The 23,244-nt window shown below is 42.6% G+C and overlaps 3 protein-coding genes across 3 annotated transcripts in view; 2 read left to right on the top strand and 1 right to left on the bottom strand.

The window, feature by feature from the left end:
• Positions 1–23,244, bottom strand: part of LOC133890435 (probable V-type proton ATPase subunit H) — a 58,894-nt gene that overhangs the window by 31,329 nt on the left and 4,321 nt on the right. The window lies entirely within an intron of this gene.
• LOC133889956 (protein THYLAKOID ASSEMBLY 8-like, chloroplastic) lies at positions 2,265–5,072 on the top strand. The gene is made up of 2 exons (XM_062330385.1): positions 2,265–3,289; positions 4,465–5,072. Exons 1-2 carry the CDS (start codon positions 2,780–2,782, stop codon positions 4,852–4,854), a joined length of 900 nt encoding a protein of 299 aa, XP_062186369.1. The 5' UTR covers positions 2,265–2,779; the 3' UTR covers positions 4,855–5,072.
• Positions 14,343–15,125, top strand: LOC133891448 (uncharacterized). Its single transcript, XM_062332162.1, has one exon. It carries the CDS (start codon positions 14,547–14,549, stop codon positions 14,883–14,885), a length of 339 nt encoding a protein of 112 aa, XP_062188146.1. The 5' UTR covers positions 14,343–14,546; the 3' UTR covers positions 14,886–15,125.

The raw sequence follows: 23,244 nt of genomic DNA, 5'->3' as shown, positions 1-23,244 counted from the left end.
TCATTCTACACTGTGATTCTTGAGAGGAAGCCTGGTCAAATCATTATAACTATCTTAATGTGATTCTATAGGTTAACTAGTCGTGAAACGACTACTAGGGTTTCTTATTTGTATATATATATGTATGTGTGTCGGTAGGTGTACATGTGTTACTTACATGTTTATGTATGTGAGCATGTGTAGGTATACGCAAGTATACATCTATGTGGTATTCTACATGTGCATAATTACTCTCCCTAATTTATGATTATCTAGCCTATATACCTAATCACCAGGCATTTGTTTATTGACTACACTAATTAAGATACTATTCATTCCTACTAAAATTTACATTTAAGCCTAAAACATGATCATTCACATTTATCTATTTTTAAACTATTTAGAGTATAAGCTAAAAGATTATATCTAAATTTATGGCAAAGTAAATCCAAATTTAAAAGGAATTCAAATGACCTCTAGAAATTATGAAATTGGCATAGATGGATAGATCTTGAATTTACATGAATTTTGGTGGAAGAATCATCAAAATCGGAGGAGAAAACGGCTCTCGGAAGGTCTTCTGGAAGAATAATTTAGAAAAGAAAAAAAGGAAAGAATATTCCTTAGAATATTATATGGAAAAGTATTTTCTGATTTATTAAATATTTTTTGAAAAATCATAAATAGATGAGAGATTGACAGGAAAGACCAAAGTCAAATGTCAGTGTTTACTTGGTCAATAGTCAAATAGGGATAGTACTATTTGGTGGATATCGTTCGTGGGACTATGGATTGGGTTGGCTTAGAGAAGGGTGCACGGTGGATCAGCTCCCATGGACTTGCACTTACATGGCAGGTGGGGATGGGAAAAAGTGGTGCCACATCAGTAAGGCTTGTCCGACGTGGCAAACACATGACGACCATGTGTTCGGTCGGAGGGGAGGAGTGACAGTCGGAGCAGAGGATCTGATTGGGTTACGTGGTGGGTGCTCGCTGGTGAAGGCTTAACAACAGTGGACACATGCACATGATACACGTTAGGGATCTATGAGGCACGACAAAGCTGGAGGTGGGCTAGGGCCGATGGTGAGTTGGAGCGTTGGTAGGACCTCGCTAGAAGTGGTGGTGGTGACTGCGAGAAATGGAAGCATGCAACAAGGTTTCTGAGGGTGAAGGTGTGGGCTAAGGAGCTTCTACGTGACACAATGAAGCTCGTGTGCGCTTGCCTTGGATGTAGGACATTGGCGGCAGGTGGCGATGAGAGGAAGACGGCGACAGTGGAGGTGCTACGGTGTGGGTGAGGGAGAGAGAGAGAAGGCAAAGGTGCTCAGGGAAGTCAAGGTGTCACTCATCGAGGCGAGGGGTGGTACGTGGTCGGAGTGGGGAGATCAGTGGCGGTGGTGGCTTAACTCCTCCATTGGAACACTGAGAGAGAGGGATAGAATGAGAGTGGAGGTAAGAGAGAGATGGGGTGGAAAGAGGGCTCAGATCGACTTAAATAGGCAGTGTAAGGCAGTTTAAGGGGAGGGGGAGGGGGGAGGGGACATCCTGGCCGTGATAGATATCTGCCGGTAGGGGGATGGGTGGCGTGGGATCTTGGTCGAGGTTTGCAGGTTGCCGGTCAAAAAGGGTGGCATGGCATGGCTACAGGGCGCGAGGAGGAGTCAAGTGATGTGACAAGGTAGTCGGGGATGACAATGTGGTGACACTAGCATCCTGCAATGAAAATACTAGAGAGAGATCGGGAAGAGAACAGAAGAGGAAAAGAGGGATGGTGAAGGTAGGAGGGCTAGGGTGACCACATCGCATGGGCCCAACGCTTCCACGGGCTGTCGTCTTGTGGTTTGTTGTGGCGTGGGCATGGAATCAGGCCGTTGGGCCGAAGGGTGCGGATCGAGTCGAGGTGTGGATGAGGTGCTAGGCAAACAGGTCAAGGTAGAGAGGAGGGAGGAGACGAGGGGAGATGGGCCACAACAGTGAGAGTAGGGGCTAGCGCGATGACAGGCGAGATGGGACGAGACAGATCAGGCTAGAAGTGAGGAGAGAGGGAAATAAGGCCCGACGTAAAAGAGAAGTAAAGAAAAAGGGAAAGGGGTTTGAAGTGGGCCGAATTGGGCTGGGTTCTTAGAAGAGAAAGAGTTTTGGTCCGGTAGAGATTTAGAATTAGAATTGATTTAGGAATTTTAGAAATTTGAACAACAGACAAAAATCTAAGGAAGCATAGAAACTCCACAATGCAGCATGGTTTATTCTGTGCATGATTTCAAAATTTGAAAAATTAAAATTGGGAATACTTTACTCGTATTTACACACTTAAGTTTGAATTTGTTGAATTTTTTTTAAAAAAAGTTCAAATTTTTAGTGATTTTTAGAAATAAGCCAAAACACAGGGTGTTACATAACGTGATTTATTCATTTGAACCGTGAGGTAGTTCACAATTAATCATACACAGATACATATGGTTTGGTTTTATGACTTTTTAAAAATACAACAAATGGAATGTACTGTCCTAACAAATCACATATACTGTTCTGACAAATCACACATAAATGTTGAACATCTTTGTAAATTGTTGAGGAATCAGAAATTATTGTGTCAGATTTTTCATATATTTTTGCATGGGTAATAATGTAAGTATATTAAGTTGGTTACCACAACAACTTATGGTTCACAAATTGCTAAATTAAATCTTTTTAAATTGATGGGTGCGTATAAAGGAAAAAAAACTGTAAATCTACATTGCATGAAGGAAAAATGGTTTAGAAAAAAGGTAATTAAAGAAATGGCTATTGAACCTTAATGAGTCATGCACTTCGAGGGTTAGACATATGCCTACGACCGTCTCGCCGTCGTCTCCACGGCTCCAACTCTAAACCCAACGAACCCAGCAGACACGACGACCAGGGTTTTGCCGCCGCCATGGCGACGCCTCGACCTCACCTCGCCCGCCTCCTCCTCCACCTCCGCCGCCGAAGCCCCAAGATCCCACCACCCTTCTCCGCATCCTCCTCCCGTCACGGCCTCCTCCCGGGGCCCTCTCTGTGGCCGACGCTGCCGGCGCCTCCGTCACCCGGCGGCGCGTGGCGGCGCGCGTTCCACGATGGGCGGCCGCGCGGGCCGCTGTGGCGGAGCAAGAAGCTGATCGGGAAGGAGGCCCTGTTCGCGATCCAGGGCCTGAAGCGGTTCAAGGGGGACGAGGAGAAGCTGGCGGAGTTTGTGCGGCGGCACGTCGCGCGGCTGCTCAAGGCCGACAAGCTCGCCGTGCTCGGCGAGCTGGAGCGCCAGGAGGAGGTCGATCTGGCCGTCAAGGTGAGGCCTTTCCCCCGCCTCTCGCTCTTTTTTGGGCGATCTCTTGCATGGAGGGCTGGTCGGGAGCTTGATTTTACCCAAATGGTCGTTTTAATTCACTGGGAAGGATGAAATTTGTGGCATAGAGCGAGTTAGAGGGGATACAGAGACATGTATTGACCCACAAAATGAAATTCTAGTGCTGCCATATACGCAATTTTCTGAACTGTTTGTTGCTTGCTTAACGCCGGTAGACGTGGAGTTGCAAGAAACGCATTAGAGAGGCATTTGGATCCTCAGGGTCATCAGGAATTTACTGTCTCAGCGGGGGCATAGATTCGTTAGATTGTATCTGGTGAATTTTCTTGAAATGTTTGTTTGATTGCTTGAAAACGGTGAATTAGTGCATTCAGGAACGAGTGTGAGAAGTAGTATCACGCAGCTTGAATTGGTGGCAATTTGGTCAGTCTTGAATTGGTGCAATTGTTTTGCTCTAAGAAGGGGGACATTAGCTTCTGTTTATGGTTAAATGTCTTTGTGATTGCTCCAGAGAAATGAAAATTATGGCTCGTGTGATTCATATGTCAGGAATAGGTTGATTTGTTCCTTTCTGAGTTATGTGCTATGTCCACAATTATTTTTCTTCATTTTCAATTGCATTTATTTTCCTTTTTGTAATTTTCTGGATACAAGATTTTTTTTTAAAACCTGTTCAATTCTCATAGTATATTTGAATGTTTGTGCATGCTTTGCTTCCATCTGGAGCCCCCCCCCCCCCGGAGAGATTGAGAGAGAGGTGTGTAACGTGGATCAAATTTTGGACAATAGGCTGAGTAGGTTTCCAAGTGATAAATTTAGATAAAAATGAATATAGATGTTTCTGGCCACATTGGGATGTTGTGCTCTGTGATGCAAAAAATAAAACATTAATATCATAGAGGTTAACCAAGTTAATCATTTCCAGGGAGATGCTTGGTCATAGTTCTTGATTAAATCTCAATGGATGTGCAAATCATTGCATGCTGGTTGATCCCGAAAATATATTTTACAACACTAAAAATAGTTTTATCAAAATACTAAATTCATACTATATATAGTGGGATATTCAACTTAACTTCACTTTTATTCAAATTTTGAAATGGTATTTTCTGCTTGCTGTTGTTTGACTCACTAGTTTCTAAACCTTTGCGTTGCAGATGTTCAGGATCATACAAAAGGAGGACTGGTATAAACCAGATATTTACATGTACAAAGACTTGATTATTGCATTAGCCAAGTGCAAGAAGATGGAGGAAGCAATGGTAATCTGGGGGAACATGAGAGATGAGAACCTTTTTCCTGACTCACAGACTTACGCTGAGGTCATAAGAGGATTCTTGAGATACGGTTCCCCATCAGATGCAATGAATATTTATGAGGACATGAAAAAGTCACCTGATCCACCGGAAGAGTTGCCTTTCAGGGTGTTGTTGAAGGGTCTTTTACCTCACCCGTTGCTAAGAAACAGAGTGAAGCAAGATTTCGAAGAGTTGTTCCCAGAGAGGCATATCTATGATCCTCCAGAAGAAATATTTGGCATGCGCTGAGGTACAGGTTTTTATGGCCGTAGTAACCTGATGAGCTAAAAGTTAGATCAGTCAGTTGTTCCACATATTATTTCATTGCTTGCATCTCAAGAACACTCTCCAGAATATGATTTTGTAGTGGAAAAATTTTAGGTCATATACAGAGTGAATGTGTGTGTTTATGGATTGGATGGTCGTGTTGCAGAGAGGCAATAAATGCACAGGATGGAAAAGGATCATTCAGATTACTGATGGCCAGAGTAGTTGCCCCTATGGTTACAGAAATTACATTGTTGGGCATTCCTGTATTAGTTGTCCATACCCTTAACCAAATTCTATTGTTCAGGCAATTTCGCAAAATATCAGGCCATTTATTCGCCTCAACGACTGCAACTTTGTGTGTCTGTAATGCAGGATCTCGGATCTGAGAAGTAACAAACAAAATATGCTTTTCTTTGGGTCCACTTGTATGATAGGTTGTTAGAACAATGTACCGGCCACATTCATGTTGTTCCTTCCCTAACCACTAGAGAAACTTACTTTTGATGAACCTGAAGGCATCTCATTTCCTGGTCATGAAGATTTTGAGTTTTTGACTATGGTCAATTTGATGACCTGAGACTAAGAGCATAAAAGTGAAGCAAATGGATGTGTTTGTATTGCAATTATATATAGCTTCTGCTGAAACTGGGATTAAGATCAGCATCAACAATAAAACAAACTGGGCTGAAGCAAACAATTGATACTATCTGTGGAAATAATTTTACTAATGGTACACATACTTTATTTAATCCTTTAGACCACCAAAAGATGACTAGAGTACTGTGTCAAACAAATATGGACCTACGAAAAGATGGGCTGAAGTGCTGTATCGAACAAATACGGGCCTATCTCCCGGTTTTGAACTCTTTCTGATAAAGCGTGCTCTGTTAGTTACGCTCCAGAATCTTGATCATTTTTAATTTTTTATTCCCCATGTTGCCCTGAATGATCTCCGTTCCCAATCGAGCTGATTATTGACAAGTCCCTGTCAATGACTGTTTTTGCCAGTCTGGGCTCGGGGGTGTTTTATCGCTGTTTTAGGTACAGTTTGTCCAATCAATGAACAAATTTCTACTGTTCTTGACAAATCAAACTTAACTCTTATAAGCTAGAGGACAGTTCAAATGTTCTTCAAAGATGAAAAGAAAACATCCACTGAGGCCAAGGAAGTTTCGCTGCAAACTTATTAAAAATCTGCCAGTATCTTACTGATCTGCAACCAGAACTTAGCTGTAACATTTATCTGATACTGAACCAGCTATCTCCAAATCTGTGAGTTCCCTACCGTTGAGGCGTTGACACAGAGGGTTCACCTGAATGATATAACCTCAGACAAGGCCAAGTTGAGCACATGATTTCACAGCAGCAGTGCATTAGAAGTACGATGAAAGTGCATCCACTTTTGTCAAATGTACTTGAACCTGACGAGCGCAGTGCATTCTGGCTCATGGTCAACAAGCCCTCCTGCCACAACCCAAGGTAAAAATGTCAACTTATGTCTGAGTCAGCAGAATCTAGGAATCTCTTTGATGACCAAGATACAAACCACTGAAACAGCATCAGGACGCTTGGAGGAAATTTTTTTTATCTGCTCCCAAATGAAGATCTTAACAAGAGCCAATCGCTTCGCCGTTTGCCCGTAATGCGCCCAATTTATGTCGCTCGGTGAGCAGGTTTATAGTGTCAGAACCGTATGATGAGCAGGTTTATAATGTCAGGATTGTATGATGAGGAGGTTTAACAAAGTAAGAATCATTGGTCCTGAAACGGTGGACAGCTCATGCTCAGTGTCTCTCTGCCGTCCAGTGGTTCAGAAAAAATAATCTTTATATTTGGCTTGCTTGGTGCACATATAGAATTCGACGGTGCATCTGAAGATCTCTGCAGTTTTGGTTGCACGAGGGGGTGGTTGTCACGAATTGGTCGGTCTCAGCGATGCGCCGCGGGGGAAGAAGCTTCATCCGTGCTGGGTTTGATTATGGAGGAATTTAATTATATGTTCCAAAGTCGATCACTTTTGATAATAAGTTCGAAATTGATTATTTAGAGAGACAGTGAGCATGAGTTGTCCATCATTTCAAGGCGTTTATCTTTTACCTCTCTTATCTAATACGAAATTTTATTACAAACTAGTCTCTTTAAGACATATGATAAGAAATAATCAACTTCAAACGTATTATTAAAAATTGATCAATTTTAGGACATATAATCAAATTTCCCTTAATTTTGCCCCCATGTTAATCATTCTTGATAAGTTGACATTGTGGCACCATGCGTGCATGCGTGTTGGCATGCTGTTTACACCTATCTCAAGCATGCAGTGGTCCTGAGTCTTGATCCCAATTCCATTCAATCCAGAATGGGACACTTCTTAGATTCGTGGTTGAATCTAGGAAAGGGAACAGCTGGAGTACCATAACATGAGCAACATGCACGGGACCTCAAACTCAAGATTATCTTCTCCTTCATGTTTTCTTTCTGGAATATTTATTATAGATGTTATGCATCATGTTCTGATTCCTACGGTGTTAGACGCGCTTTGTCGCGTGTTTAGCACGATTGCTCGTATGCAAGCATCAGGTAAATGAGTTATCTGACTGTAGTAGTTCTGGAGTAGAACGCCAGTTATTTACTAATGAAAAATTACTAGGCGAACAGGGAAAACACCCCAAAATCCCCTACACACCCGTTGTTCTCTCTTAATACAAAGATACGTAGCTCACCTACATATTCGAGAAAAAAAAATACTAAACAAATACGTCAGTCAGGTTTATCAACTATGCTAAAAACCAATTTTAATGAAAATGAGATACTAATACTATACATGCATGAATTCTATCAAGCAACAATTTATGTAATCACACTACAGAATCAGGAATGAACTCCTGTCCAATTAGATTTAGGCGCTTCTATGTACACCCTAAGGAAAAGGAGGGGGGTGATTGGCAATAGAGTGACTTGTGCTTCTTTTGACATGCATTCTCAAGACAAAGCAAGCAATCAAAAGCTTCTACCTCCTATCCTATGGGCCTATTTGTTTGGACTTATGCTGATTTCTACTTCTCAGAAATTAGAAATCTAAACAAACGAGATTGTTAAAAAGTGATTTCTATATAAGCTAAAAGTCTGTTTTTGAGAAAATGAACTAGAAGCTAAGAAACTAGTTGAGAAGAGATTTTCTAACTTTTGGTGTGATGAGAAGTTAAAATGTTATAAAAACCACAGTTAAAATCCAAAATCAACTTTAAAAAAAAATATAAACAGTTTTTTAACTAGAAGCAAAAAAGCACAAACAAAACAAACATACCATGTATCTGTAGAAGAAGTAAAATGGAATCTCCAGGAGGCAACGAATTCAACAATGGTGTCTCCTGCAACTCAGCACCTGTTACCTGAAAACTAGTGCTGTACCTTCAATGTTTGCTCCCTGTAAGACACAAACAATTCTGAACAGCATATTAAATTGAGCTGCTGTTTAAACTCTGTCCGGTGATTCCTCCACACATGTGGTGGCACGGTGCTATAAACAATGGAAGCATCTTCGCTGATCCAATGGTTATAGGTTAACGGCACAGCCTGACTACTGTACTACGACACTGCAAATTCAGTAAAAAAAATTTCCCATAAAATCATTATATATGTGCTATTCCCGTCATACATACATACATACATACATACATACATACATACATACATACATATATATACACATACATACACACACATATATATTCATTCATTCATTGTACTTTTGAACTCAGTGTGAAGAAATTACTGCAGTAGTTCCATCATTCCTTTTAACTTCTGCCATAGAGAAATTTGGTAGAAAGTTTCATCCCTCATTTAATTCATGAAAGTTGTGTCAAATTGTGTTTCTTATTCTGCTATATTTCATTGATGTTTTTCTGTTGTGTTTATAAGTAAATCATTGAACCATCTAAAATACAGGTAATCTATAACATATATTAACACGGCAAGAATTGGCAAGCTATGAGGGCATCAAGTTCCTGTAGCTACTGTTCATAGTCGCTGACAAGTAGGCCATTTCCCAATGCACGTTTCGTCCTTCCAGACTCCTCTCGCGGCGTCCGACTCGCCTTTCACCATGTACCATGCTGCCCCCCTACAGCCCTACTCCCCAGCTTCGATCTCTCTGTCCGTACCAGTGCCGGCTCACCTCGCGCACTACTGCTGCCGCTCGGCCACCGCAAGCTTCAATCCTTGCCTTAACGCCACCATTACCCCCCCCCTTTGACGCCACCACCCCCGATGCCTTTGCCTCCGCCAAGCCACAGCTCGCCCACCTCCACTTCGACACCGCCTCCGACCCCAACTCTACATCCGCTTCTATCATGTCACCGCCGCTGACTTTCCCCACCTCGATCTTCATGCACCTGTCAAGGATCTGCCGACCCACACACAAAGAAGGATCTGCAGACCACTGGGGGCATCGACACACTATAGCTTGAGGCGACAGTGTTCACCTCCCCATTCTCCCCCGCCCGCCCCGCCAAATGGGCCTTCCCCACCACTGGAGCCGCCACTCAGTCCTCAGGCCCTCCCGCTCTCCTCCCTCCTCCTCCTCCCGCAGCTCAACGCCACCGACACCCCCTTCAATGCCACCACACCCGACGCCTTCACCTCCACCAAGCCGCACCTCGCCCACCTCCACTCTAACACCACCTCCGACCCCACCTCCGTGTTCACTTCCATCACGTCACCGTCGTCGAACTTTCCTGCCTTGATCTCTGTGCACTTGCCGGGGATCTACCAACCCGCGCACAAAGAAGGTGATTTTTCTTTTTCTCCCTTCTGATAGTCCTCTTTACAAGCACATGAATAAATGAATCAGTGACGATTAATTAGTTGTTCTTACAATCTATGTGATTTGACCCCTCATTTGTTGATTTTACTGTAATTACATTATGCTAACTACATATCAAAAGATATTCTAGGGAAAAGCATATATGTATATATATGAAGAACATGGTTGGTTATGGTTATGAAAAGCAAATGAATTAGTGAGGATTAAAATAGTTGTGCTGCAATCTGAGTGGAGCAGCTTGATTAATGGTTGTGTCAAACATGCCCAATTACGTCTGTATTGAGTAGCTTGATAGTTCAAGTGATTTATCTGAGAAAAGAATTATACTATTTTGGAGTCATCTCATGCAGGCGCTTACCTTGCTAGCTGCTCCCAGGAGGATTTCACCGCCAGCAACAACGACGACAGCAGGCACAACTTAGCGCATCCTAGCTTTGGTATGCTGCTCTCTTTCCCTAAAATTGTAGGGAAACCTGATGTAACTTGAGGAGAACCATTAAGCATCAAGCTTGCATTTGGGCTACTATCACTCTATGATATTTGTCGTGGTAGTGACATAATACTGAAGATACCCTATGTTAGCTTATGGGATGATGCAAAGATTTAGGTGTATCAAATCAATTGCGTTCCAAAAAGTTACAAATGTTAAATATATACTGCATTTTGTATTCACTTTAATTATATTTGTACCAAAAATGGAGTTGGTTAGATGCATGTCTAGCAATTCTTTGAGCTATTTTGTATGAGATGCTAAAGTTTCAATGCCATATTTTTTGCCTTAAGAATTTTTTTTAATAGACTATAGCTTTATTTAAGGCATGCTTAACATCGAATCTAAAAGGGCATGTCTTCTCACATAGACAATCATGTGTGGCTATTTCAAGAGCGACATCACCAAGTGGAATAAAGATTCTCATTGAAATGAAGATAGAACAACTAGGACAATAATAAAGAACATCATGTATAAGAAAATATTAGAGTATATATGAATCAAATATGAGAGATCTTGAAGATATCTCTCATATGTATCCTTAACTTTTCATGTACTTGATGTTTTTCTATAATTTAGTTCCTTAGCCTTAACTATATGTACTGATTTCCATCAATATTTGCTTATTGAATAATATTATTAATTACATATTGACATTGTTGTCCATGTATAGTATGCTTAGTCCCTAAACTTTTTTACCGCGTCCTGCCCTCAAATTGCATTGTAACCTATACTGGTTATGTCGGAGGATTAACTTCTGTCGCAGGGATCCCGAGAGACCCCTTTTTAGAGATTCGGCCGGGGGGATGATCCTGAATAAGTCTGTCGGAGAAATAAATGGAAGTGGAAGTAAATGCAACGGCCGGTGGTGGGGGATGATCGACCTAGTGCAAAGGGAAGTAAATGCACCGGAGTTTAGACAGGTTCGGGCCGCACGGAGGCGTAATACCCTACTCCTGTATGGATGCAATAACTGTCCTGAGGGAGATCCCTTAGGGATGTAGCTGGTTACAAGAATATTGTGTCTAACTAAGAGCTTGAGGCTCCTTGTTCTTGGGCAGGGACTATGGTTTGTTCTTGGTATTTTTGTGCTCGATGCTTACGGTCTCTTCTTCGTTGGTCACGGCACGGTTGACTGCTTGGGCTTTTTTCTCTGATTTTTGCTGATCCCCCGTTCTCTTCTGTGTGCCGACCCTTTTATGCACTCGTCGGCTGCGACATGCCCCGAACGGGAAGGAGGGGGCACAAGTTCTAAGACGCCATGACTGAGAAATGCGTCATCATTTCCTCTGGGCGAAGTGACCGGGGAGGTGGAAAACGCGGCGCACGCCCGGTCACTTGTCACCATAAACGCCCTGGCAACGGGCGCCGTTGAGAGGGACCACCGGGCAGCCACAGAGCCACCCGGCGTGCCCGCCCTGTCTTGTTCCTCTGCCACGGCAGGGCGGCAGGCGGAATGCCTTGATCCTGGCAATGTTATCCCGAAACACACCGGATGATACGGGACGGGACCCGTGCAAATAATAGCCCCACGCCCCTCTGCCAAAGCATGGCAGGAACTGACACTGCGGCGGGAGCAGTTGGGAATGTCAGGCCGCGCACGCTCATTAAATGCGGCCTCAGGCCTCTAACTGATTGACACCTCATTGGCGGGCCCCTCGGGGGCCTTTCCGGGTCGTCGGGGCACCGAGCACTCGGAGATATTGTTCACCTCCCCGAGCACTCTATCCCGAGAATGCATATCCTTGCCCTCGGGGCACCGGGTGCTCGGGGGCACTGGTTACCTCCCCGAGGACTCTCTCTCGAGCACTCGCGCACGAACCTTCAGGGAACCGAGTGCTCGGGGGCTGCCACGAGCAACCCCGAGCACTCTCTCCTGAGCACTTTTGCACAGACCTTTCGGGGAACCGAGAGCCCGGGGGCTGCCACGCGCAGCCCCGAGCACTCTCTCCCGAGCATTCTCACACTGGCCCTCGGGGAACCGTGCGCTCGGGGACTGCTGCGCGCAGTCCCCGAGCACTCTCTCCCGGAACTTAGCCCTTCTGATCGTTGGGGGACTAGGGTGCTCGGGGGTGACCGGGCACCTCCCCGAGCACTTTCTTCCCAGTACTTAGACTCTGCGGGTCATCGGGGAACTGGGGTGCTCGGGGACCAGGGACTGTGGCCCCGAGCACCTTCTCCCGGAACTTAGACTTTCCTCACCTCGCAGGAGGGACCTCGCGGGGTGGTGACACGTGGCGGACGGCTGGCCTGACCTCGGGACTCAGGGACCCCTGGTTCCTGATACACCGACAGGTTATCTCTGTAATATACACGTACTACTTCTGCACGTACTCACTCACTTTTACTTCACTCTATAACAAATATGGAGAGTAACTTATCTACTTAATTTCAGACAATATTACCGTATACGTGTTGCCTAGACATTATCTCATTTGTTGATATCAAACACTAAAGTCACATGGTTATAATGATAGGTATTAATTACTTATATGTATTTTAACAGACACCTCTAGTATTTATATTAATAACTTCATACCGTTACATCACCTTGAATTCTCTTGAACATTCAGACAATACTATTTTCTCCAGTATCATTTTCCTAAGCTACACCTTTATCTGCACAAAGCGGGTTTTGTAAATTCTTGCATCAATATGTTGAAACACATTTTATGCAGGACAAGTATTTGATTAAGTGCATAATTGTAGATTCATTGTCATAATGCCCTATTGCGAAATGGAAATACTTCTCTAATCCTCTCTTTTTATTTCCAAATTCCTTCGGGATTCCATTCAAATTAGTCAGAGTCAGTAAAATAATCTCTTTACCTCACATAAGGAGAAGTCTTACGGATGCTACATACTTCATGATTTTGGTACAAATCCATCAAGCAAATGTGCTCCAGCAGGCTCAAGGTACAAATCCATCTTTGCTTAGAGCATAGCAAATCCATCTTTTGCTATCGACACTGTTTTGCAATGACCTGCAACTTTTTGTTGAAAGGAAAAATAAATGTGAAACTGATGTTTAAATTAGCGCAACGCAAAAAAAATTTCTTTGCAAAATATGTACTCCCTCCGATTTTGAAAGCTTGATGATTAGACATCCTAATTAAACATAGATGCAGTTCAGTTACTTTGTCTGAACATTAATTATAGAAGGCCAGACATAATATGATGTTTCTAACTATTCTATATACTGCCTCTCATTTATGTGTTCTGCATTGTAATCTGTTAAATTTATCTATACATTATTGTATGCACATTGAAAGTAATTATTGACACTAGTTCCACATAAATAGAAGACTTTATTGTATGTATCTCTTTTGCTCTGACCAAACATTAAAGTAGCATAATTTTAGAAATATTATCTTTCAATATGCATTTTACCTCAGCTTCAACAATTATTTTTTCATACAGACCATGAGTTGGCACAGCGTAGCGCGCTGATCCATCTAGTTTACATTCATATTATAAAAAACGTCAACTTTACAGCCGTACTAGCGATACATGGTTATGCTAAAAACTTTTAGCCACGACTTGGGTTCGATCCCAGGCACAGGCTAGGTTGAGGACCGAGGAACACCCGATCGAAAAAGGTAACATCATTTTGTTTCCTTTTAGTTTACTTCACTTTTCTATTCAACCAAGAAACACACCAGCCACTGATACCATTTTTTTTAGGTACCTCAGCCATCTCAAGGTTTGCATTCTGAGATTTCACCTTCCAAGAACCTGCCTCCAGAACCAGAAGAAGCCCATTGTCAACTGCTGGACAGAACACAAGGTCCTGCCATGCAGCTACTGCTTCCAAGACTCCCTACCTGGACAGAGTTGTAGCTTCCTCTCTAAAAAAAAGGACAGAGTTGTAGCCTTGCATTGCAGCTGACTTCTGGATGCTGAGCTGCTGATGCAGTGATGCTTCTTCTTCTTCCATAACATCCAGAGGTATCCATCCAGATGTCACTTGCTGATGCATTCAGAGCCCCATCCACCTCACTACTGACCCCACTGATTCCTAGAAGCCACCTCCCTCCAATCATTTTTTTAGAGCCACCAGCCATGAGACTGATCATTCACTGAAAAATCAAGATCCATAAAGAGTGGGTGCATGCATGGACATGCAGCCATTGCCAAACACCCCATCTTTGTTTATTCAATTGATCATTGGGCAGTGAGCAAGCTGAACTGGGAAACCACTGGACCCAGCTCCTATATAAGACCCCTCCCAGCCACAGCCTTCTCTACACCTCAACAAGTCCACTTGTGAGAGAGATCGATCTCCCTGTATCACATTCACAGCTCTCCTCCTACACATCCATTCTCTTGAGTTCTCTCTCTCAGCATAACCTGAAGATGCCTCGTCTCTTCCTCTTCTGCTTGGTGTCTAGCCAGCTCGCCGTGACCACTGTCATGGCGCGGCCGTTCCCCGTCTTCTTCTTCGACGGTGGCTCCGCGATGAACAGCGTTGCAGAAGCTCCTTATGCTCCAGCGGTTCGACACGCGCACTCCCTTCTGGAATCCAGGTTTGCAGGATCGCCGCTGAGCTCCCACCACGGCCATCACAGCCCCTTCGACAAGACGTTCGCCGGAGGCAAGATCATAGTGGGGGGCCTCGCCGCTGCAGTCATCGTCGCAGTCTTCTGCTACATTCGCATGACGAGGAGGAAGAATGTCGTCGAGCCCAAATCTTGAGGAATGCCTGACAGTACTATCATGATTTCTGAAAAAAAACACAATTTTTCTTCTTCTACAGTACTGAGGATATATGGGGAACAAGTGTAACCCCCTAGATTTGTTGTAACATGTAAACAAGTATTTGTGACGAATAGATCGATGATTCCTATCCTTTCTGCAGGCACAATGTAATCTATCCGGTACTAAAATCCTCTAAAAAAAATTTAGCTTGGAATTACAGTGTTCTTGGACTAAATTAATTGCATGAACTAATTAAGCATGATTTCCCATGTGTTGTGTTATGATCCTTAAGGCCTTGGTTTTAGTGTTGGACGGTGCTGGGTTGCTATCCTAAAAGGCTAAAACCTAAAAAGATGGTTGCGTGATCTAGGATTTAATGCAGGAATGTGATTTGTTATCTGCCAAGAGAAAATGTTAGCAGCTAGGTACTACAAAGCCCTAAGATTTGGCCAGTGGATTGCGCCACCAAAACTCTAATATTTTGAGGCACTCAGATTTGTCTGTGATTACCTAAATTTTCTCCATTGATGCTGGTAACACAACACCTAAAGATCAGTAGGAGAAAACCGGCACCAAAGTTTGCAGTATTTGTATGATGAGATCAACACGCGTACACATATCTTCAGCTTCAGCATGTGCAATGATTAATTCTTCTTGCGATATTCTATCGACTTTAACTAACTTGACCATCTACCAACCATGAGCTGAATAGTTTCTGGCGACGATCGAGGAATCGTATCAGATAGCAGTACAGCTGATCTTGTTCCGGTCAGGTCACTTCCTCTTTTAGTTGTTTAGCATAAGACCATGGTTAATGGATTTCTTTCACGATCTAGAATCCCTTCGTGAATGAGATTTTCGTTCTCTTTAGCATTCTAACGGTTTCTCTTCACAGTTTCCTTCACGAATAAATTTCTAAAGTCATTCCCTTCAGGAAAGAATTCTCTCTCCTTTTTCTTTACAAATCCTTTCGAACGGAAGGTGTTAAAGATGAGAAAAAATAAAAAAATAAAAACGGAAAAGGGAATTAGGAAGTGAACGAAATAAAAGAAAAATGGTTGAGGATGGTCTAACTGTCAGACTGGAGAGCTGGTTTTGCATTCCATCTAGCGTTGCGTGTCTCTTTTTCTTAGTCATGTTAGCGTTACATGTTCCGGATTGGAAGATACGGTGATCATCAAACATTTCTTAGAACCAATACTTATTCTTCTTCTTTGAATGTCGAAACCGATACTTGATCTACTATTAGTCTTCAACTTTGCAAGAATGGTCCTCTAATTAAAATTCAGAAGTCGCCTACAAAGTATGTAAGTACTTAACTTTTAGTCCGTTAAACTGAAGATTCTAGATGAACGACTCATCATCACTCCCAAATCTTTGAGCCGATGAACGTGCTGTATTTTCATTTACATTCTCCCTCTAGTGCAACAAATTTTTTCAGAGGATGCTATTAATCGTCAGAAAATGCACAAGTACATACGACCTGGTCGGAGGTTCCGACCCAATAGGAACTAGGCTCTGTGGGCCTCGGCCGTTGGCACAAGGCCCGTTTCGTTGTCCCAAATCCAGCCTGCCATTCTCTCGGCCGTGGATCTATCTACTCATAAAGAAAAAGAAAGAAATCATGTCTCAAATCCTTTGGGACAACATGCCTGGGTTCAGGTGATTAATGACAGTGATCGTACCTTTATTCACTCCGATCAAATTCTAGATTTGTTTTTTTACCAGATATTACCTTGGCTTATATTGAAAACCAATTAAATAGAGTTCACAACCATCTAAGAAAGAAAAGAACAGATACTAGAACAAAACCGAAAAAGGATTGGGGTTACCAACACACTAGATACAGCAACGTTGAGAAACACATGGTAGTAAAATGCTATCCTATTACATAAGAGTCCAGAAAACACTAAATCAAATATCGCAAATATCAGTGACTGAGCCAGGATTCTGATTGAGGCCCCGCAGCCACTCCTGGACTTGAGAAGAGACACTGTCCACCATCAGCTTATTGTCATCACGGAGAAGGATGCTCCACTTCTACACGAACGATATAGCGAATACCTGCAAATAGGAAAAATCCTAGGTTTTGAGAGATGTTAAGAACTTCATGAGCTAGCTTGCTCATAAGTCAGCTACCGAGGTAGCGAACCCATTCCATCCAAAGACATCTCTTAGGACACTCCATGAAAACTGTGTCAACATACACCCCAAGAATATATAGTTGACATCCTCAGGTTTACCACACAGACAACAGTGTATGTTCCCTTGCCAATCCTTCTTCTTAATGGAGGAGGTCACTGGTAACTTATTATGTAGAAGCTGCCACAAGAAGATCTTGATTATGAGGGGTAGTTTGGTTGACCAGATTTTCTTAGCCCCCTTTCTGAGAAGCCCCTTAAAAGTCAGGAATCTATGTAGGGATTTAGTGGTAAATCTCCTTGATTTATTTAGAGCCCAAGCCACTTCATCTTCTGAGTCATTCATGTGCACATTAAGTAGCTTGTGCATCAACTCTTCCCATTGGAGCAAATCATTTACAGTTAAACTTCTGTTAAAATGAACCTCCTACTCATTATTATCCCAACAATCAGAGACTAATGAATCTGGGTGAGCACACAAGCTGATACGACCAGGGTTTGGACTTTTAGAGGAGTCTCTCCCAACCACACATCTTTCTAGAAAAGTACCTTGTTACCTTTATTCACTTTATAGATAGCTCACTATTGAAAAAAGGTGTTTAACCTTATGCAATCCCTACCAAAACTGAGAAGTGTCTCTCTGTCTGGAGGTGAAGAAGTTTCCATCTAGCATGTATTAGGCCTTGGGGAGTTTGAACCGGGTTTCCTCAGACCCAAAGCAGATCTTCCCAATCCTTTTGATAAGCAGACATTCATTCATAATCATTGTGTTTAGAATGCCAAGACCACCATAATCTTTAAGCCTACAAATAGCTTCCCATTTGGCCAAGTGATATTTGTTCACATCCTCAACTCCGTCCAAAAGAAACGATATCTAATACTGTCCATTTTCTTGTGTACGCCCCTGGAAGGAGGTAAAACCCCACGGTGTATATGGGTAGACTGGTTAGGCATGAATTTGTTAGAGTTAGCTTGGCTCATAGGTTAAGTTTTTCCCCCTCCATGGGTCTAACCTTTTGATCATTTTTGATAGAACCTCAGAGGACGAAGCAATGCCTAAGTGATGATCAGAGATAGGAATACCTAGATATTTCAGAGGAAGCACCCCCAGTTTGCAGTTAAGCATGTTGACCACTTTTCTAATCCTCCTGCTCCATTCCAAAGGTAAAGACCTCACTTTTATGAATCCCTCAAGCAGACCCTTGGAGGAAGCTTTATCCATCATAGCATTCAAAACATCTGCTGTAATGTTAAAGAGCAAAGGGGAGAGAGTATCACCTTGCCTTAACCCCTAGTAGGTATTGAAAAACAGCCCCCTTTGCCATTAATATTAATACAGACTCTACCTCCCTTGACAGATTGAATAATCCAATCAACCCATAGAGGGGGTGTGGGGAACCCTTTCACTTTCATGACTCCTTCAAGGTAACTCCATTTTACTTTATCATAGGCTTTTTCAAAATCTATCTTTACCAGCAGCCCTTGCTTTCTTGTTCTTATTAGCTCATGGATCACCTCATGGAGAGTCACCACACCCTCCAAAATATTCCTACCCTTGATGAAAGCGGTTTGTCTTTGGCCAATAATGTCCTTGGCTACTAGGGTGAGCCTATTATTAAGAACCTTGGTGAAATCTTTGAAATCCACATTGAGGAGGCGGATATGTCTGAACTGCTTAGTGATGTTGGACTCTTTAATTTTAGAAACCAAAGTTATTAGCCCATAATTGATCCTTTTGAGATCTAGCCTCCCAACATGTAGGTCATTCAACATGTCAAAGATGTCCTCCTTAACATAGTTCCAGAAAGCTTTAAAGAATGTAGCAGTGAAACCATTGGGCCTAGGAGTAGAGTCTTCCTTCATGTCCTTAAAGGCATTTTCAATCTCTTGCACAGAGAAGGGTTGGATCAGAGTATCAATGGCCTCAGCTAGCAACCTACTATGGTTGCCCCAGAAAGAGTCAGCTAACATCAAGCCATCTCTTGAGTCAGTTCCAAAGAGATTTTTGTAGAAGTCCTATATGTGATCTCTGAGTTGGTCTTGAGAAGTGATTTGACCATGATCAGTCTCCATAGACAAGATGAGGTTCTTTCTCCTTCTCCTATTGGCCAACATGTGGAAGAATCTAGTGTTGTTGTCACCCTCCTTCACTAGAGTTTTTTCACATTTTTATTTCTAGAAGATCCCCTCCATGGAGATAATTTTCTCAAAACTTTCTTCTACCTTGTATCTATTCTCCCAATCCATCATAGATAACCCTTCTGATTCTGCATTGTCATCGATGGTAGCCAACTGAGCCAACAAGTCATGCTATCGAAGAATAAAGGTCGAGTATCGTAAGCCGACCGATACACTCCAACCATTGTCTATTCTCTCCTGGAAGTGGAAGGAGATCGGTATGGATTTCATTACCGAGTCGCTGAAGGCTTCTTAAGATTATGACTCGATTTGGGTTATCGTGGATCGACTCACAAAGTTAGCACATTTCCTCCCAGTAAAAACTCAATACAGTACCAAGGATTGTACTGAGTTGTATCTTACCCAGATTGTTTGTCTTCATGGGATTCTGAAGAAGATCATTTTCGATTGAGGCACTCAGTTCACTTCTCATTTCTGGAAGAGGCTTCATGAAGCTATGGGAACCGAGCTCTTCGATAGCACTGCCTACCACCCTCAAATCGATGGTCAAACTGAGAGGGTGAATTAGGTTCTAGAAAATATGTTGCGAGCTTGTGCTCTCACATATGGAAAGAAGTGGAAAATTTACTTGTCATTTGTCGAGTTCTCCTACAACAACAGTTATTAGTCGAGTATTGGAATGTCACCGTTTGAAGCTCTCTATGGTCGAAGATGTCGAACGCCGTTACATTGGTTCGAATATGGCGAAAGGGCTTTTCTAGGCCCGAATTTGGTCAAAGAGGCAGAAGAGCATGTTCTGGCTATTCGTAAGTGTCTCCCCATGGCTTAGTCCCGAGAGAAGAGCTATGTGGACCACTGTCGATGAGAACTTATATTTGATATTGGGAACTTTGTCTATCTCAAAGTTTCTCCTCTCAAAGGGGTTCGACGTTTTCAAATCAGAGGGAATTTAGCACCCCCGATATGTAGGGCCTTTCCAAATCATTGCTCGGTGTGGAGAGGTGGCCTATCAATTGGACCTACCTCCATCCCTATTCACTATCCACAACGTGTTTTATGTCTCGCAACTGAAGAAATGCCTTCGAGTTCCAACCGAAGTCATTAAAGTTGTAAATCAAGAATTGTAACCAGATCTCTTGAATTGCGAGCGACCAATTCGAATCTTGGATGAATCAGAATGCAAGATTCAATGTCACTCTATTAAGTTCATCAAAATCCAAAGGAGCAACCACACCAAGGTCTAACCACCACCGTGCAGAAGCTTCACTTAAGAAAATCGACCAAATCTCTCACACTCACTCTCTCTCACACTCTCACTCTCACTCCCACTCACTCCTTCACCCACACCAAGAGAGAGGGACATATCACTTCGACATCCATGACGATTGAAGATCGATGGAGGGAACTTCCTCAAGCTCCCTAAAGGCTTCCTTGAGCTCATCCCCTTCATCCTGTTCGTTGGAGGAGTTCCTATACGTGTTTCTTCCACCTCAAGCCCAAAACCACCCCAGAGCCAGATCTTCAAATCGGAGCTTTCCCGGAGTGATCCCCTCTAATAGAAGGCTTTTATACGGTAAGGTGAGATGTCCCTTACTATTTTCCCGTCACTCTCGAGCTCTAATAGATCCCCATTCCATTTAGGCCCAAGTTTAACCCTACCCTAGGGCTTATATATAGGGTATTTTGAGTTTAGCTTGGTGAATGTTATCCAAATCACTTTAGAAACACTTTACTAATCCCATAGAGTATTTTGGTACCTTCCATGGTCGAAGGTTTCACCGAAGCCTCCGTCGATGGCCTTGCAAAGTGGCGCCGACAGGATCTCATGATCAGACCACCACTAGGGCCGGTTTTCCCGCTAGACTGTGGTCTGACTGCCAACATACCGTTGGTCTGACTGCCAGGTGCCAAAACCTTCTGCAGGCTGATAGTCAGACCACCACCTTCATGTCGGTCTGACCGCCAGTCATGCAAGGCTATGTGTACTTAGGTTACCTTGTCTGAGGTTTCAAACTTAGAAACCCTAATCATTTGGTGGTCTTTTACAAATATTTTTGAACCATAGTGCTCTACTATTATTCAAGCATGCATCATATGCACACTTTTTTTTACCTTTTGTTTGTTTATGCAATGCATTCTTGATTCGTTTAGAGTGTGTTATGACGACGATCCTAGCGTATGAAGGCGACGTCAATCTATCAGAATTCTGTGAGTGTTGCGCCGGGAGTACCAAGCAACCGCTAGAGCAGTAAGGCAAGCATATAAGCATACTCAACCTACTACTTTGGATCTCTATTATATAACTTGATAAATTACGCTTTATGTATGTTTGCATGAGTAATGGGTTCATTGTCGGGTTTAGATGGGTAGGACTTATGTTGATTTGCATTACCTCTACCTTGAATTATTGATGATCCATATCCTTTTACCCTTGATAACATTGTTGATGTCTAACTTAAAAGTTATTCGAAATGCTTAACAATGCATAGGTCCTCGATAGAAGTCGAGCAATGGTTCAACTGTTGTTTGCGAGTTTAGGGCTTACTTATTGTTTACAAACACAATGACAATGATGTGGGTTGTATGAGATGTGAGGATGAGACGAGATGTGGGCGGTGCTAGAGGTAGGTCAGGAGAAGATCTCGGATGTCATAGACTGTTTGCATCGTTTAACCATCGTTCATCGGTGTCGTTGGCTTTAGCACTTTTTGTAAAACCACATATTTGGATAATGGACGAATGAGCTGAGTTTCATATGCCATGTTGACACTTGCATTGTGGCCCTATGACACGTAAGAAAAATAAAGGAGAAGTGAGGTGGCGGTGAGTTGGAGGTGTCCAGGACACGCTCGCGGTAACCCTGGTGCCTTAGGGGCATGTACAAGTGGGTAGTTCTGGGTATGAGAAAGGTTGTCTCAGGGGCCAAGAGGATGGACCCGGGTCGTGTGGGTAAAGTTGTACCCCCTGTAGGGTGTAAAATTAATTCGAATTACCATGCTCTCAGTCATGAGCATGCTTCTATCCATCTGCATTGGTCCTAGAGTCATGAATGTGGGGTGGTGTGGTATGACATGTTGAGTTATGGTTGAGATGGTTCTATTTATAGATATGCTTATTATGGTTCGAGTTACATATGTCCTTATGGTGATTATGTGATAGAATGGTACTTGTGGTTATGTATAGATGCTCATATGTGTATGTCAAGTTGCATTTCGCTTATGAAAGTTACTTAACTATGTGGTCGATTCCTTGCTAATACCTTAATGCATTCTTTTTGGAGTCAGGTTATTTATATATACCCATTATGGATTAAGTCTTGCGAGTACCTTCGTACTCATGCTGCTCTTTCAAGTTCTGCTAGTGAGGAGGAGCTCATGTTTGGCTACTTCAAACCCACTGATGTAGGAGGCGGGAATGAGTAGTGCAAACTAATCGTGGGGTGAGGATTTTGGGTGGAGCCTAAGGACATATGGCTTCATCTAGCTTTTGTTGGTTCATAGTTGTTAATCTTCCATTGTGTAGTTTCTAGTTTTGGTTAGGAAGTGATCTGTTCTTTATCCTCATAGCTTCTTTTTGTTGTAAATTATGTAAATAATTAAATGCTTAAGAACTTGTAATATAATTTAATTACTTGCTCTTTTTTAAGCTTTATTATGATGTTATATGTTGGAGAGACATGTGTTCAGATCTTAGGCACAAAACACATGATGGGACTACCGGAATGGTATTCCAGTTAATCATCGTGGTCGTAGTTAAGCAAATGATCATTCTGATGATTAATTGAAATACTATTTGGTCGGTTCCTCACAACGTGACATCAAAACTCAGTTTAATGAAGTAGCCTAAAAACACTTAAGACGTGGATTAGGAAGGTGTCAAATCCACTAAAGCAACCCACTAAAGTTTCTTTTTACCTCTTCATGCTAATATGGATAAACTTGCTATATTATGCTCCTAAGTATAATGAATGGTTGTTTGCAGCATTGAGTATTTATTTCTGCATGGTGATGTATTTATGGATCTTGTTGCATCGACGAAAGGGGTAAGGAACGTATCCCGATGGCAGTTAATATCAG

Source organism: Phragmites australis, chromosome 14 (assembly GCF_958298935.1).
Source record: "Phragmites australis chromosome 14, lpPhrAust1.1, whole genome shotgun sequence".
NCBI classification, from domain to species: domain Eukaryota; kingdom Viridiplantae; phylum Streptophyta; class Magnoliopsida; order Poales; family Poaceae; genus Phragmites; species Phragmites australis.
This window is presented reverse-complemented; position numbering and strand designations above follow the sequence as displayed.

Excerpts from the sequence above, each read along its gene's own strand:
- LOC133889956 (XM_062330385.1), top strand. The coding sequence starts at position 2,780 with ATGAGTCATGCACTTCGAGGGTTAGACATATGCCTACGACCGTCTCGC. Across the intron at positions 3,290-4,464 it reads AGGTCGATCTGGCCGTCAAG|ATGTTCAGGATCATACAAAA; the intron begins GTGAGGCCTTTC and ends TTTGCGTTGCAG.
- LOC133891448 (XM_062332162.1), top strand. The coding sequence starts at position 14,547 with ATGCCTCGTCTCTTCCTCTTCTGCTTGGTGTCTAGCCAGCTCGCCGTG.